The sequence below is a fragment of the Salvia hispanica genome, chromosome 2 (genome assembly GCF_023119035.1).
Source record: "Salvia hispanica cultivar TCC Black 2014 chromosome 2, UniMelb_Shisp_WGS_1.0, whole genome shotgun sequence".
Taxonomy (NCBI): domain Eukaryota; kingdom Viridiplantae; phylum Streptophyta; class Magnoliopsida; order Lamiales; family Lamiaceae; genus Salvia; species Salvia hispanica.
In genome coordinates this window covers 35192382-35209617 of record NC_062966.1, presented here as the reverse complement: position 1 = coordinate 35209617, position 17236 = coordinate 35192382, and the positions used below count along the sequence as shown (strand labels likewise).

At 35.8% G+C, this 17236-nt stretch overlaps 1 protein-coding gene across 3 annotated transcripts; it reads right to left on the bottom strand.

Moving 5' to 3' along the window:
* Positions 1-9828: 9828 nt before the first annotated feature.
* LOC125205635 (CRM-domain containing factor CFM2, chloroplastic) lies at positions 9829-16731 on the bottom strand. 3 transcript variants are annotated; one of them, XM_048104686.1, is made up of 14 exons: positions 15963-16731; positions 14650-15172; positions 14223-14353; positions 13780-14091; positions 13538-13694; positions 13138-13430; positions 12685-12744; positions 12546-12602; positions 12352-12453; positions 11474-11686; positions 11145-11376; positions 10566-10696; positions 10222-10473; positions 9829-10119 (listed from the first exon to the last, which is right to left on the bottom strand). In XM_048104686.1, exons 1-13 carry the CDS (start codon positions 16680-16682, stop codon positions 10252-10254), a joined length of 3153 nt encoding a protein of 1050 aa, XP_047960643.1. In that variant the 5' UTR covers positions 16683-16731; the 3' UTR covers positions 9829-10119; positions 10222-10251. The 3 variants fall into 3 exon arrangements, with proteins under 3 accessions (XP_047960643.1, XP_047960641.1, XP_047960642.1); XM_048104684.1 differs by having other exon boundaries at positions 9829-10006; positions 15963-16730; XM_048104685.1 differs by having other exon boundaries at positions 9829-10001; positions 15963-16730.
* Between the last annotated feature and the right edge of the window lie 505 nt (positions 16732-17236).

The following is a 17236-nucleotide window of genomic DNA, read 5'->3' as shown; positions in this document are numbered from 1 at the left end:
CGAAAAGGGGACCACCATAGGAGTGGACTGGTGGCCCGCAGCAGGAACTAAACATTGCAGCAAGGCTGGGAACGAAGACCGAAACTGCAGAATGTTGGGGCTGGCAGAGAGCAGCGGTGCTGTCACCGTGGCTGGTGTAGGCAGTGTGGTAGAAGGTGGTAGAGTCCTACGGACCGGAGGTAGAAAGGCATGTTGTACTGGAAAGGGCAGGGGCGCGCTATCGTCTTTAGTGGTTCCGAGATCAGGGTGGTTTGTAGATGTTTTAATAGCTGCTATCTCGTGACAGGCTGTTGTAGGTGGACTAGAGGGCAGCAATGGTGCTGTCACGGTGGGTAGGATAACTGAAGTACTATTGTTGGGTGTGGGTGAAAATTTTGGCTGGTTTTTGGCTGGTTTTTGGCAACATGGACAGTAACAATATCGTCACTGATGTACTTGGATGAATTGCTGGTGACGCGGCTTTCTGATGGGATAGTATCACCAAAACGTTTGAAGAGCTCTTGAACAAATCTGTCCCACGATATAGAGGGACAGCGATGAACGAGCAATTGCTTCCAAGGCTTGGCTGGTCCGTCTATGGCGAGCATAGCGAAGTCGACTTGTCTATCCAAAAGTGTTTTGTTGAAGAGGAAATATTGGTTAAGCCGTGCTTTATACATATGGGAATGTTTGAGGAGGATAGTAAAATTCGAGTCTCGACACTCATCAAGCTATGGGTTTCTGAAGAATTTGTAAAACCAGTAAATGGCAAAAGTTTGGAAGCAATAGTTAAATAGTACTTAGATGAACTGGTTGCGAGAAATCTAATTCTTGTTCACGAGTTTAGGAGAATTGGAAGCATGAAGTACTTGAAAATCCATGATTTGTTGACAAACCTTTGCTTGATAGAAGCTGAGAAGGAGGGGTTTTATCATGTGGTCAGACAACATAATCCTCTAGACACGTCTAGCCAATGTCGTGTATTTATTCCGAGAAGCACTTCAGAGAAGGAAGTCCTTGATGCCATGAGATCTACACCACACGTGCGTTCCTGGATAAGTGATTATGAAAGAGTTCAATTGTTGTCCAATTTAAGATTGTTGAGGACATTGCGAGCATACGACATATTTTCCTATCGAAGAGGACATGAGTATTCCCTGAGAGAATTGTTCTAGTTGGTTAATTTGAGGTTTCTTGATGTTTGTCATAAAAGAAGGTTCCCAACTTCCTTATTCAATCAATCGCCTCTGGAGTCTTCAGACATTAATTCTTCATTCTCCATCATTCATGAATTTAAACATGAATGCACCGGTTGAAATTTGGAACATGTCTCAACTTAGGCATGTCAATTATTATAATGTTGACTTGCGCAACGATGGAGGATTGCATCTCCCAGATCCTTCGAGTGACAAGATTGTGATCATGGAGAATCTACAAACCCTCAAAGGAGTAAGAAATTTCAAGTGTGATGAGATGATGGTTCGGAGAATTCCCAATATCAAGAAATTGGGACTTTCACCATACCCTCAAAGCGAATTGATCTGGTGATGATGAGGATATTGATTCTGGTCATGATGGGGATATTGAGAATGGTGATGATGAGGATATTGAGAATGATGGTGACTATTGTCTCCACAACATCGAACGTCTGCAAAAGCTTGAATCTCTCATATGCAAAGACCATGGTATGAGTGCTTTGTTGCGAAAGCTTACCTTTCCACACACTCTTAAGAAATTGACTCTTGGAGTATTGAAGACATATTGGAAAAGGCAAGTACATTACCTCTTCTTCAAAAGCTCAAGTTGCACGGTGGAGAATTCACAACGTGCAAATGGGAAACAGTGGAAGGCCAGTTCCCCAGTCTCAAATATTTGGAACTTGGCTTGTGTAGTGGCTTGGAACGGTGGATGACAGAGAGCTCTCACTTCCCATGCCTCGAGCATCTTAGTCTTTCCGAGGTATCTTTGAAGGAGTTCCCTGCAGAACTTGGTGAAATTCCGACACTGAAATCCGTGAGAATATATCATTGCTGGGAAGCATTAGTAATAAGTGCGAGGAGAATGGTCGTGGAACAAGAGGAATTACAAGGAGAAGAAGAAATATCTTTTAAAGTTTCCGTTATCCTCGGCAAGCGATACGATGATGACCATTCTCTGATGACCTTAGCAAATCGCAACTTTAAAGTTGAAATAGAGCCTTACTATTGAGATCCTTTGATTGTCAATATATAATAATTTAGATGTCCATTTGTTTTTGCATTATATACTACTATTAATTTTTGAATTCATATTTTACTTAAATATGAGTTTTGTCTAGTGTAGCCTTGGGTGCAATGTTGGAGTATTTAATAAAATTCTCGTAAATAAGTTGGAGTATCTCAGAGCAATTCCTGTAGATAACCACAACTTGTTTACTCTGGAATCTCTTAGCAATGATTTTTCACGAAAGCTTACCTTTCCAAACTCACTTAGGAGTCTAACTCTTGAAATCAGAAATGGAAGAATGGAAGCCTCTATATATGGAAAAGGTAAGTACATTGCCTCTTCTTCAAAAGCTCATGTTGAGATATGGAAGTTTTACTATTGTAAGTTTACACATGTTTTTGTTCATGTTGAAAATCTATTAGCAAAATCATTATGTCACTAAGATTTTTTATTTATTTTACTTTTGCACACATGAAGCATTGAATATTCAATGGAGAGAATAGAGATATATTTGAGCTTTCCCCGTGTTTGGGCTGTGTTGATATTGCTTCAAGGCCTTCTTATGGATTTAATATCTCGGCCCAATAGATATGGACTGTCTTTATCAAAAACCATATATATTTGAACACTAATGAGGAATCTGCTTTTAAGTAAAATTTAACTTTATCATGGTCTAAAACCACCTCTGAATTATTTATAAGGAGTAATAGTAGGTAAAGTTATTAACTTTGGTAACTTTTTTATATTTTCCATAAACTTAAAAAATAGCGAATTACTATTACCATGGTTTATATATATCACGAACGTGTATGCATTTGATTAATAATTAAATACAAACTTTATCTCCACCATAAAAAACGAAACTACTTTATAGATATATAGATATAGTTTCGTAAGCAAGAAAAGTAAGGAAGTTAAAGTTTTCTTGCTCAAATGATGCATGTAACCTTTTACAGCTCAATTTCCAAAATTCACTGTGTATAGAAGCAAAAAAGCTGTGGATTTTCCTTTTTTAAAAATAGAAAAATCTACATCTCTTTTTTTGCCTTGATCATCTTAAGAATATACACGTACGTTTTCATGTGAATCAATTAATTTACTCTTGGTTTATCATCGAATAATTTATGTATATGATAAATTATAACTATATGTCTAAAAAAGGGTCACATGACAAACATGACTAACTAATTAGCTTCAATTCCAAGTCACAAAAATAAGTACTACTATTATTGGCTTATTTATTCTATTTATCTTTTATCTACATACAATACAAGATTCTAAGAGAGTGGTCGTATTCAAATTAAGATAATATTCTTAATGTTTTAAACATGGAAGAATTTTTCACCACTAACAACAAGAAATTTTCATGAAGTTGATAACATTCTATCTGACAAGTAAAATTGGAAAATTAGTATACACCTTTATCAATTCCAGAAATTGGATAGGCATAAAAGCAAAGTAGTCCAAAATGAATTAGTATTCAAAGAAAATGGCTTGCAAACAAGCAAGATGCAGATTTTATTGTCCCATTCACAAATGTCAATGAAATTTATCAAAGAAAAAGACCCTTTTGCTCGTTGTTACAAAGCGTGCAGATACAAAAAAAAGGTGAAGATTTAGAGATTTTTAATTCTATCAAGAATGGGAGACTCGACATACTTGTCGTCGTACCATTGTATTTCTGTTCTATTTCGAGAATTAGTTGACTTTTACATTAACTTGTTGATATATATGTGAATTGTGAGTACATATAATAAAAGTGATGATAACTTTTTTTGTTGTTGCAGAAACTATATATGTCACATTAGTTTTTATTTAACTGATTCAATGTTTTTGCAAGGAAATTAATTCAATGTTTCGTTTCCAAATTAATTAATTAAGATGACGTTTTTCAGGTTTCGTTCTTCAAATATTTATTTCTATTTTTCTCCGTATAATTTTAATTGATAGTACTACTACTCCTATCTTTTATTACTATTATACCATGTGAAAAATCTAAAAATATTTTTAATTATTTTTATATAATCAAAGCCAACATATTTCAAATTATGCCACGTGAGGTTTGTGTTAAAACGACAACACTCTTAAAGTGGCATCGTGACACCACATATACAACAATATTATAAACGCTACACAATAATCTATAGATTGTTGTATAGCGTGTTGGATATTGTTGGCTGAGAAAAATTGTTATATACATTCTTGCATATTGCTGGCCGTGTTTTTTACCCTTTTTGCCACATGGCAGCTTATTATTCGTCTACGTATACAAATGATTGGCTAGGAATGGTGGTATGTTGTTATTTTAAGAGGTGGTTGCACCCTAACACTCCTCAGCCACATAATTATGTATATATGTGTAATATGTAAATGATCGAAATTCGTGACAAACTAATTATGCATTAAAATGAAGGGAACAAAATAGACTATAAACATAGAACTCGTAAATACAATCATTTTACACACACGCACATAAAAGCTAGCTACTCAAGCCTATCTACCAAATTACTCCTACTATAATTTCAATTCTATCTACCCAATAGCTATTCAATTCTATCTGCCCAATAATTTCAAAGTTATCAGTCATCACTTAAATTCAAACTTAGACTACGTACCCAATAATTTCAAAGTTATATATCACTCATCACTTATATTCAAACCTTTTACAGTACATTCTAAGAATCCACAACTCCATAATAAAAACGATTAATATTCATATTCTACATCACCAATTTAAGCACTTTTTGTATAAAAAAAAATTAATTACAGCACGTTTTATCTTCAAAAATAGCAACTCTAATTTATTTATATCCCGTTTTACATAATCTTGAAATGGAACAATAAGTCAGCTCGCCAGATTCTTAAGCGGATTATAATTTAATTGAGGTAAAATTTTCTCACATTTTATATCCTTAATTTTCATGTTTTTTCTTCAAAATCTATCAACTTGGGGGTATAATTTATGTTCCATTTATTCATTTTTCGGAAATGTTGAAAATTGGATACAAAATATGGTATGTAAAAAACCAAACAAAAAAACCCACAAATTTATATAGTAGTAATTCATAACTTTTGAATTATTAGAGCATGGACTCCCATGTAATTAGGTCGTGAACGATAGACAACTTTCCAATTAGTAATTAAGCTGCCACACTGTATGAACACACACACACACACATGTGTGTGTGTGTGTTCATAGTTGGATTCATTCAAATGTAAAGATATGAATTAATTTGTAAATCAAAGAGCTAATCATATGAAAATGAAACATATATATGATCTGAACAAGAATAAGTAGCACAAACCGACAACGAATTCTTAATTAGTAATTAGCTAGTTTCATCAATGAAGTCTAAACAAGAAAGTTTCTGATCAAAAATCACTTCCTTGATCTGAAGAAGCATGTGTGTAATCATGTAAAACACCCCAAGAAATAGACAGGTCAAGATCAGAAACTCTAAAAAACCCTAATTTCCTACACATACATATAGATAAAGAAGACAATCAATTATAGCTTCATTATAAAAAGCTGAAAATCATACAACTATATATAGATCTGTAAAACTCAGCCACAAATTAAATCCAAATATTCCCACACACACAGAGATCTCACAAATCACACACCACTCACTAACCCTAAAATGGAAAAACTCAAAGAAAAAACTAAAAAGAGTTACAAGATGTTGATCTAGCAAAGAGATCGATATAATCGGACCGTGATGCTCAATTCCCCCATGAAGAAGAGAAAAAATTGATGGATTGCAATTAAGATTCAGGAAAGCAGGACCCTCCCGATTTCTTCTTCACCATCGTCATCATTTGTAGGAGAGGTTTTTTTCTTGGGAGTTAATGATGAGAGGTTTGATTTGTGTGCAGAGGGATAATGATGGCGGTTTTGAAGGGGGTGGGTGTGGGGGCTAAGCATGGTGGCGTGGTATGAAATGATGATGATGATTGTTTGTGGCGAAGGAATGAATATGATGGATATAAAAAGAAAACAAGTATGCGAGGGTTTTCGTGCTGTCTCTTTCTTCCTTTCTTTTTGAATTTCTTTCTTATTATTGAATTCAATGACGATGAGAGGACCCCCTTTTGCATTAGAATATTAGACTGTTTTGTGTTGACATCATTGCAAACCTGCCCATGTTTTTTTGGTAATCTTTCTCTTTTTCTCTTTCTTTTCCTTTTTCTCTTTTTGGTAGAGGAGATCATCTCTAAATTCATAAACTTTAGCCCGAGTTTGAACTGCGACTAATAGTCTTTCCGGCTTCGTTCTTTTCATTGACGCAAAAGGGGGTCCTCTCGTCTAACACTAGCAAGAGAAGATGAATCAAGTGATCCTTTCTTGAATGACATATTCTCTCTTTCTTTTAAAAATTAAAACTTTGAAAACGACATCAGTTTTAATATAAAATTGGCACTTCCTCCGTTCCAACTAAGTTGAGACATACCTTTTGGACATGAGATTAAGAAATTGTGTTGAAAAGTAGGAGAGATGAATAAAGTAGGAAAGATAAATAGAGAGTAAAATAGATAGTAGAATAAAGTAAGAGTGATTGGATGTTTTATTTTTTTGTTAAAAAAAGGAAATGACTCAACTTAGTTGGGATATCCCAAAGAAGAATACGATTCAACTTAGTTGGGACGGAGGGAGTAAAATAGAAGAATATATAAAGAAATAGTATTGTTAGTGGAAAATAAGGCTATTTTAAATAGGTCACTCACTCGCTTACAAGACCTTATAAGGGGAAAGGGTGTTATCTATAAGGGGGATGAGTAATCTGCACTTAAATAGATGAGACAGGAGCATCACCAAGTCAATGTGGGATGAGATTTAAGATATTTTAATATTCCCCTTACACGTACGGGCCTGAATGTACATCGGACTTCCACACATGAGGTAGACAAGACAAAAGATAAGAGATAAAGAAATTCATCATTGACTTGAGCCACTCCGATACCATATTAATGGTCACTCTATTCTTTGAAAGGACTAAGGAGAAGGGTTATCCACATAAATATGTTCATCACTCAAGTCATTGTGGCACAAATTAAAAAAAAATTCAAAAAGATGAATGTAGACTAATTTTGTGGAACGAACTAAAATGACAAAATGAGTATTATTTAGAAACAAAAGGAGTATTATTTTAGGTAAAGTTGTTAAGTATACTAAGGTAGAAAGAAAAAATGTACTTCTAGTTGATACGTTTTAATATGGAGAGATTAGAAAGAAATTTCATTCCAAAAATGGAATTAACCATCTTAATTGGAATAAATATCTTGATTGAAATGGATTAAGTAGTACTGTAGTAGTACTATTTAAGATGATGGTGTTTTGATAGATTGAGTTGTTACTTAAGCTATAATTTTGCGACATTAGAGTTCCAATTTGCTCCATTGGGGAAAATCTTAAATACGTTAGTTAAATGGCATTGTTTTAGTACATATTGATTTGTCACTTTTAACTCACATCTTGTCACCTCAAATTCTGAATTGACATCTCATTTTTAATTTTGCTGGAAACCGAAGAAATTTATGAAAATTGGATATAATTAAGATCAAATTTCATGATTTTGGCGATCAACTTTAAGTTTAATTGAGTATTTGGATTCTCCCAATAACTAAAAAGTGGTAAGAAATTGTACAATGTTTCTGCCTAAGCTGTTAATTTTGTAGACCATTTGTATCTGTCTTTTACCAAGTATAATTAAGTTGATTTCGTGAAGTGATAATAAATTTATTCATGTTAATTATATACTTTGCTTTGTTTATCGGTTTCCTGTTCAGAGTATGAATTTTGTTCTCCTTTTCTTCAATGGAATTTTGCCTTTAGATTCTCATGTCGCATCTCCAATAAGATAAAGGTGAATATTATGTGCATTCATTCAAATTGTACGTTTTAACAGTACTATAGTATACTAGTAGTACTTAAGAATTGGCCAACCCTAATGTAATGGATCCCTTGCACAGCCAAGTAAACACAAATTATTAACTAAAATAAATTTATTATATTAATATCTAGAAAATAATATTGGTACAATTTTTTATTCCAAAACACAAACTATTAATTTCAGTAATATATTTTTACTATGTATGCTGACATTCTTGAAAAATAGTATTGACACGGTTTTTTATTCCAAACATTGCAGAAATGTATAGTAAAATATGATTTCATATTATTTTTCCCGTTAAATTAATTAATTTGCAATTTTCTTTTAAAGATCAAAGTACTCTAAAAATAGGGAGATTAATGGATTGCAATTTACAGCGGAGTAAAATATATGGCATCGATCGGTATTATTGATGATGTAATGTGTCATAAAATTTGTAAAATGTTTTAACTTTTAGCTGTGCGATTTATATCAGTTATTACTATATATGTGCCGTTGGATGTTAGGCAATGGAAATATCTAAAAATTAAAATACATTATTTCTTTATATAGTTATGGCATTTTCAGTAAACTCACAAATGTTGGGCCTTTATGGGATGTGTGTTTTTTTTTTAATTTAATTTAGGTAGAAGTATTGTTTTCACTTGGCAAATTTCAGTAAATTAAACTCACAAATAGTAGTTACTATAGTTGCTAATATTATATTTTAGGCATATAAGGTCACAAATGTTGATTAATCATTGATGATACTAATCCAAAAAATAAGCATACATTCTCATGAAAAGAACTAATCACTCAACGTCACTTTCTTCGCAATAAATGAATATCAGTAAAATTCTTTATTTCCTAGCCTGAATCAACCTAGTAACAGTTTAAGATGTGTACATGTGCCAATCTTCTTAAATTTGAATCCTCTTTGATGAGAGTAAAACAATTGTTTGGTGAGATATTACTAAACAGACAACAAACAGTACTGTATAAAATAGAATTATGGAACACATAGTATCCAGCACTAAAAAGTGCTCACTGTTGGTTTCATCGGTAATTATTTACCCTTCATTTATCAAATGACAAAAAAGACCATTTTAGATAATAAAATAAAGACAACTTAATCCTTCCAAACCCATAACATAAATAGAGTAATGTAAATTTTTATGAGGATAAATAGAAAAATGTAGCAATGTATACTTAGCAATTCACAAATTCTTATCATTTTAAAAATATTTTACCTATAGTTTATCAATAGTACAAAATTGCAACAAATATTCTGATTTAGAACATCATGCTGACGTAGTAAGTCTGACAACAACTTTTATGCGTTGTCATTGGAAAACCCAAAAAAGGGGGGGGCCGAAATGAAACTATCGCCATTTCGTTCAATTTGTACTCTTTTAATTAATTTTATACAACTATACAAGTGGTAATATTAATTTATCATTAGAGCACTCTTATCACAATCATTGATACAATTAAATTGATAGGAATTTACTAATAGTAGGAGTAGTATGTCTTAGTAAATAAAGGGAAAGATAGGATAGACAAAAGAGAGTTGTGTCCAAAAATAGCAAAAAAAGTACATACTTTGGAAATTATCTCAAAATTACAGAGCACAATACACTACTCGAGGACTAAGAGATAGACACTCTAGTCTTAATATTGGAGTACTAGAACATGTCAGATGCTAAATGAGTTTTAATAAAATAATTACTTTAATACACAGAGAATATTTTAAAAGATTACTATACAATAGAAATAAGTAAATCGAAAGTCAATAAAATACGTAGGATTTAAGTCATAGGCTATAATATACGCATATATTATATTCATATACAGCAGCACGAATCCATTCACCCTGCATTATAAATCTTCACATGGTGGGGGCTTTCAGTTCCACAAACCCCAGATAAATGCTCTCTGTACAGATTCCTGAACTATCAAAAAGAATATGATAAAAAACAATAAATGACAAAAAGGCAATCACGCCGGTTGATCAAATTTTCAGAACTCTCTGACTGTTTCTCAGCAACTTCAGAACAAAGATTCTCTGAGGAGCGATAACGATAACGATAACGGTTCATTCACTCGTTGTGAAAAATAGAACATTTCTAGAAAGGATAATGCAGGATATTGGCGGAGGGTTAGTTACCTGATGAGTGGGAAATGGTGTCTGAAACCGTTAGTTGTTGCTGGGAATGTCGTCTGAAACTGCTAGCTCTCCGATGGAAGATGTCAAACCACACTCGAGTCTGATAGCTGACATGAGCTCGGGAGATACGAGTGGGCGAGCCTTTACCTCTCCTTGTGCTTGATCGGGCTCAGGTTCTATTCCTGATCCCCAACCTCTGTAGAGTATCACTTTGCTAGGTTCGTGAGAAACAAGAATGGCGCCCGTAGCTTGCTGGAAGGGTAAGACAAGGAGAGCAGTTGAACAATTTATAATCTAAATCAAAATATGAATTCTTGAAAGCCCAACCACATATGGATACAGACCTGGAGATTGTATATCACCTCCCGAGCAGATGTCCCCTTGGCTCTGCCTTTGATACTCACTATGGCGAGGGGATGCTTTTCGAAATGCTCCTTTATTGTTTTAGCAACGCCGGTGATGACATTGCTCTTGCCTGACATAATAATGGTAAAATAGGCTTAAGCAAGCTTAGCACAGTCTATACATACTTCCAACAATAATAAGAGTAGAATGCTAAAGTTGAAAGGAAGCTGATATCTATCGTTTGGAACTTTCGGTTTCTGGTTCAAGGAAAAACTTACACGCTAACCAGCTAAAAGTTTTGTGAGCAGGAGATTAAAAACAACATCACCCATCACTGAACCCATGGAGATGTGACTAAATGGAGTAATTGTCTTCGTGATATATTCGTTTTTTTTTGTAAGGTGGTATACTAGACAATTTGTAGCTTTAGTTGTCACGCAGCAGAAAATCTAGCACCCCTTATATACAATTATCAGATAACCTAATTTCTAGAGAGTAGATACACAAGCATAGGGAGAGTATGGGATTACTGGTTGAACAGATGAGCAGCCGGAGAAAAATGAGAGCATAGGGATTACCAACAGCGAGCAATGGTGCTCGTTTTATCTTCAGCGCCTGCTTCCTTAGAAGAAGCCTCTCTTTGTTTGAAAGCTGGAGAACCCTAGAAGGCACTGATGGTGACCTTTGAGGGATGCTTTTCTGCACTGTGGTTCTCGGTTGAGCATTCCAGTTACCACTGGTATTATATCTCCCACCTTGACCATGAGACGGGATATAATTGGTGGTTGAAGTGCGTGTTCTATCTTGTGGCTAAAATTGTCACAGCATGCATCAAATTAGTACTAACTGTGTAGAAAACATTCACCCATAAAAAGAAAAACAGAGATCCAGTGTCTTCAGAATTTACCCTTCCGACTGCAAAACCTATGGTTCCCTTGGGTGAAGATTTGTGATGAAGCTCCGGTTCTACCTTTTCAAACAAATAATTGTTTTTCGCAGCAGGCCCTACAGAGTCATCTCCTAGTAAGTTTGGTGGACTAAAATCCAAAGTTACGTTTGCAGTGTCTACGGAATCCTCTAGTTCTGTAAAAGTTGCATCAGTTCCACCGGTTTCTCTAGCCTTAACAATTGCAAGAAAAGGAAAGGTTATAGGAGTGAGCCTTGTGAAGCATGTTCCATTTAAGAGAAGGGAAACAACAAATATCTTGAAGCGCTACAAATAGCAAAATTATGGTCCGGATCCTACGGGGTTAAGAAGTAACAGATCAATACGATGAAGGTACAAAACTAAACATATGAAGAAGGGAGCATCATTACATTTAACGCACTGTATCATGAGTATAAACTAAGGTGTGTTTTCTTTGGTTGTAAATTTGTCAGGGAAAAAGGAGGGAAAAGAAAACTGCCACAATTTAAATTCTTCATTTTCCCTCCTTATCTACCAAAATAATACTATCACCATTTCTTATCCCCCTTTTCACTCCAAATAGGGATAATATATCACATCATTAATCTAAAAGGTGTAACTTAAAAGGTGAGGATTTTCTCTTCCAAAGAGAACGCACCATAATAGTCTAGTAGACCACCATCAGACAGTTGGGTTTTCATTTGCCATTCACTCTTACATGCATGCTCATGATTCACCGCAGAAACAATTTTGCATATCTAATGATTTTTATGGGCTGTGAAAAGGAATACTCTAAATCTGAAGCGTCATTCCAGACCCCTCAGAAGGAGGAAGAAGGGGATATAGTAATATATAAATGGAAGTTAACTCAACTTTACCTCGTTAGCAGGATCTTCAAAGAAAGACTGGTTATCACTGTCAGAGTCTGTATCAGAGAATTCGTCCTCCTCATAGAGAGATTCATCGTTCTCCTGGTCAACCTGTATGATGGGTAATATAATTATAAGCCTAGATGTGGTAATTAGTAAAACAAATGAAACGCAAGCACCTGAAAAGATAAAACACAACTTACAGCTCCAGGTTTCAAATCTTTCATCAATTGCGTATCATTTATATCTACATCTTTCTCCTGGAAAATGTAGCTTTCGAATAAGTATCATGTTCAATAGATTTATTCATAAAAGAAATAAGTAGGTCTGGAGAAAATATACCATTTTGAGCTTCAAGGCATCAATATGCCTGTTGAGCTTCAGAACATGTAATTTCAAGGACTGCGTAACACAGAAATGATGGGTAAGACTGTAGCAAAGATTACTTGCTTGAGCTTTCAATAAAGGACAAGGGTAGACAGATGAGCGGAAAATAGAAAAGTGATCAAACAGGACAGAACAACAAGACATTTGACAGGATTTCGAAAAGCATCTAAACATCCACAAATGACAGGAGAAACAATTAAGGAATAACCTAAAAACTATTCTATGTTTGCATCGGCATTATGAATTGAGCACTCATAAGAACTTCTTGATATCCTTTAACATGAGGAAATATAACTTATTATTGCACTGCACTATGTCATTGTCGACTCAATTAGACTGCAGAAAAAGAAAGAACCACATCAGAGAAGCAGCTATCTTGTGTCTTATATAGGCATATGCAAATCATACCTGACGGCGTTGCGCCTCTAATGAACGTTTCATCGCCTCTCTTTTGCTGAGAAGTGACCGAGGCCTCAATGAAGCAGGGCGTTTATAGTTCTTGCCACGATATACAATGATGGCATAACCTTTACTGACTGGTTCAACAGCTACTAATATTCCACCACTTTCAGCTTCTAATATACGAGCTACTTCATGAACCTCTTCAATGCTCCTTTTGCCAATACATACCTTAACCAGTTCCCTGTACTTCCAGTGCAGATGCATGTTCTCTACTGTTCCATCAAATACTCCTCTCCTGCCTGAAATATAAACAGAAAGTTACAAGATAGTATTAACTCGAATCTAGAAATGGTTAATGCATGATGACGTTGTTCCTTTGAAAGGCTTTTGCACTGTAAACACTCACCCAGTAGTAGGAAAGGTTTCATCCTCAAACCAACTTTTCTGAGCATATACCTTTCTTCTTCAGTTATACCCTCTTTATCTAATGGAGGTGGTTGAAGAGTCTGCTCTTCCTCTAGCTCTGCTAAAAGCTTCTCTGCTCGGGATTTTTTTTCTAAGGCCTGCAATCAATCAAAAGACAACATTACACAAGCAATGGAAAGCTGAAATAGGATTTATGTGACTACTTATGACGATCAATTCTACCATGGACAACTTGGTGCTTGCTCTCTCCATAGCTGCCTCTGCAGATCTCGCCTTCCTCATTTTAATGCGCTCCTCAAATTTTTGGTCGTTTTCTTCATCTTGCTCAGCTTCAACAGCATGTTCGTTAACTGTACTTTCATATCCCCGTTCATTCCCAATCGATAAGTTGCCTACTCGGGATTTTGAGAGATCAAATTCATGTTTCCTACGCTCTTCAATGGCTGAAGACACTGCAGCCGGCAAGAAATCCTTTCCTCGATAAAGAACAATGAATTCTCTATCTCTAGAAAGTAAGCTTCCCCCAGTCCACCACTGCAAGAGTTTATATTGAGGTGCATAATGTTTATGACAAATTCTAAGAAATAACAATGGTAAAAAACATTCACGGTCTCACCACATGAATATCAGGGCATGTATATAAATAATGAGAAAGTATCACAAACCTTTATTTCTTCTGCCATCAGTTCACTACTCGTATTTTGTACTCCTCTCTTGATGGCAATTTTTGCAATTTCACATTTCTCCCAGAGCTTAAGAATGGCAGCAGCTAAACCTTGAAGTTTCCTATTTCTCCCTGGGGAATAAACGAACAAAGAAGTTGCTATGAAGCAGCTAAGAAGGAAAATTCAAATACCACGGTCACTTGATTACATACCAAAGAGTTTGAAATAACTACCTACACCTAATAAGTTTTATGGCATGTATAATCCACTAATCGGGTTTAATGTCATATGTATTAATACCGACCATCATCAGCTATACACTTGGGGAAAAAAGAACATCTGACCTAATACAATGGACATGAAAAAGGAGGATCAAGTGCCTATGATTGTGTAATTGTAACTCGGGGGAAGCAAATAGATGACTAACCCAAAGCAAAATGGATAGGCAAATGCCGTCCAAGTCTACGTAATGTAGTCATTTCATCATTCGTCAACTTAGGTTTAACTCCATAAGGTAGTAGACGAAAAGGTCTCCTGTAACCAGGAATAACTGCTGGCAAAAGATCAGCATCAACAGGCAAAGGATCGCTACCCCACCAATCTTTGAACCGTGGACCAAGCCCTTCTAGCAATGCATCAGCTTCCTCAGCGATCTGTGCCTCCCCAGAGAGTTGGAACCGGACTCTGTTTGGCGAACCCACACCCTGTATTAGGGGTGGATGGGGGATTTGTGCATCAGAGTTCAGTCTAGAAGAATCCACAGTGTTAGCGACTGGTGACTGTGTACCCTTTGTACTGAGTATTCTTTGATCCTGATCTATTTCATGAGATTCTTCAGAGGAGTCATTTGACAATCTATCAGTTGCAAAGTACGGATATTTGTAATCAGTTCCTCTGAACAAGATTATATTACTCCCAGACCGCCAAACAACCAGGCCTCCAGTTTTTTTCTGAAAAGAGTCCCATTTAATTAGAATCAAGTAAACATATTAGAGTAAGTGAGACTACCCAAAAAAAACAACTGACAAAGAAACAGATGAATAATTATATACAGGGGAAAAAGCATTCTTTAGAAAGCATAACAATGGCATTTAATACTAGTACTCCATCTTAATCGCAACAGACCTGAATTATGACTTTATGAGTCTTCGAATAAATGAATGTCATAAACAGTTGTTATAGACAACCTGAAAGCATCGTAAGAAGTACCTAAAATCTGTAAGAGAAACTTGTGTTGTTTAGATGAGGTGACTTTTGTCTACCTTTAGCTGGATATCCCAACAACTAAAAGGACCATATATGTGGAACCCTAACTTATAAATTTGTTGGTAACTAAAACTCGACCATTCGGGAATCAAATACCATCCCTATGGTTCGTAAGCAAAAAATGTCACATATTAAATGACTCCTAACCATGAAATCTTTCAACTGCAACAATACCTATATCAGCTTCCACTCATGATGAACACATAAATATTTTCCATATCCCATAGATAGACCTATAAAGAGTAATTGGTACAAATATTGATTCCGAACAATAAAATATCCGCTCGATTCGTGTAAAGAGGATATTAACATTTGGACTCAAAATTCCTAATAAATTGCTACATCCCGTCTTCAAAATCATCTCTATTAACCATTGCAATATCTTTATTGGATAGATAAAGGCACTTAAGTTCCGATGGCCACAGTGTGATTCACTCAATTTCTCAGCAAATAAAATTCTAAGCTTATCCAAACCTCCAATAATTCATGAGTCCTCTTCATGTTGAGCCGGCATATATCCTCGCACGTGATCCTCACCACCTCGGAACGCCTCCACCGTTCATGAATCCCATTCACAATCCCTTCAGTTATACCAGCTTTCCCTACCTTCAACTTCTTCCGCAACGCAATCCCAATGCTCCGCAGCCTCCTCAGCTCCGGCGCCGGTAAAGTGAGCTCCGCCAAGCTCGGCGCAGTCTCCCTCTTTTCCTCTTTCCGTTTCCTAATCCTCTCCCTCTCCTTCTCCAAAACCCCGCGCCTCAGCTCATGAAACCTCTGTATCGCATCCCCAGCCCCAGGCTCAGGAACCGGGTTCTCAGGCGTGCTCCAGCTCGGGTCGAGGGTATGCCCGACCCGATGCTTCGGTAAACGCGACGGCAACGGGACGAAAATTGCTCCCGGAGAATTCGCGCCGCCAATCGAAGGCTCATCTGAAGAGTCGCTGCTACTTTCTTCCACGTAGCCAAGGCTTCGGAGCTTCTCCGCTATTCGCTGAATGGCGGATTGCGGGAGGGTTTGAGTATCCGCAACGCCGCCGCGGCCGCCGGCGCAAACAGAAACTCGCCGGCGGGAGGGTTTTAGCTGGAAATTCGGAAAATTGCAGTTCCGAAATTGGAGCGAGGGTTTTAAGAGGGGTTTGGAGGAGACAAATGAAAAATGGCGATTGCAATTGCAATTGCAAATGGAAACCTCCATTTTACAGTTAGCTTCTCTCTCATCGGAATTATGGGATAAATTCCATTATCAGTTAACGGCTTTCTCTCTTCCGGTTTTGCATTTTAGTCCTCATGGTTTTTGACCCCTCAGAAAATACCACAATTATTTTGTGAAATTTGTTTTAAGCATAAATCCAAGTCTGAGGGTGTGGGGCACAATATATATTTTTGTGTTGATTAAAAAAAATCAGATTTTCGGTTTTTTCTATATTTGTGCTATTTGGGTTTTTTCGGATACGATTTTTTCCGGGTGGATTTTGATTTTTCAGATTTTTTGAATATATTTGTGCAATTTCAATTTTTCAGCTTTGATCAATTTTTATAGTTCAAAATTCTTTTTTTTTTTTTATAATTGATTTCGATTCAGTTTTAATTTTCACAAAATTTTGATTTTTCAGTTTAGTTCGATTGACAAAAAACCGAATATTCACCTCTAGTGGGTCTGTAGTGGGTCTGTTCGATTTTTTGGATAATTGAGTTATAATTATTGTTTGGTTGGGTATGTAGGTCATCAATCATCAATTTATGTAACAA

What these genes read in the sequence shown, in the direction of transcription:
- LOC125205635 (XM_048104686.1), bottom strand. Translation starts at nt 16,682, where the DNA reads ATGGAGGTTTCCATTTGCAATTGCAATTGCAATCGCCATTTTTCATTT. An exon ending in GCCTATCCATTTTGCTTTGG is followed by an intron (nt 14,354 to 14,649) that starts GTTAGTCATCTA and finishes TTTATTCCCCAG; the next exon opens with GGAGAAATAGGAAACTTCAA. An exon ending in AGCACCATTGCTCGCTGTTG is followed by an intron (nt 10,697 to 11,144) that starts GTAATCCCTATG and finishes TTATTATGTCAG; the next exon opens with GCAAGAGCAATGTCATCACC.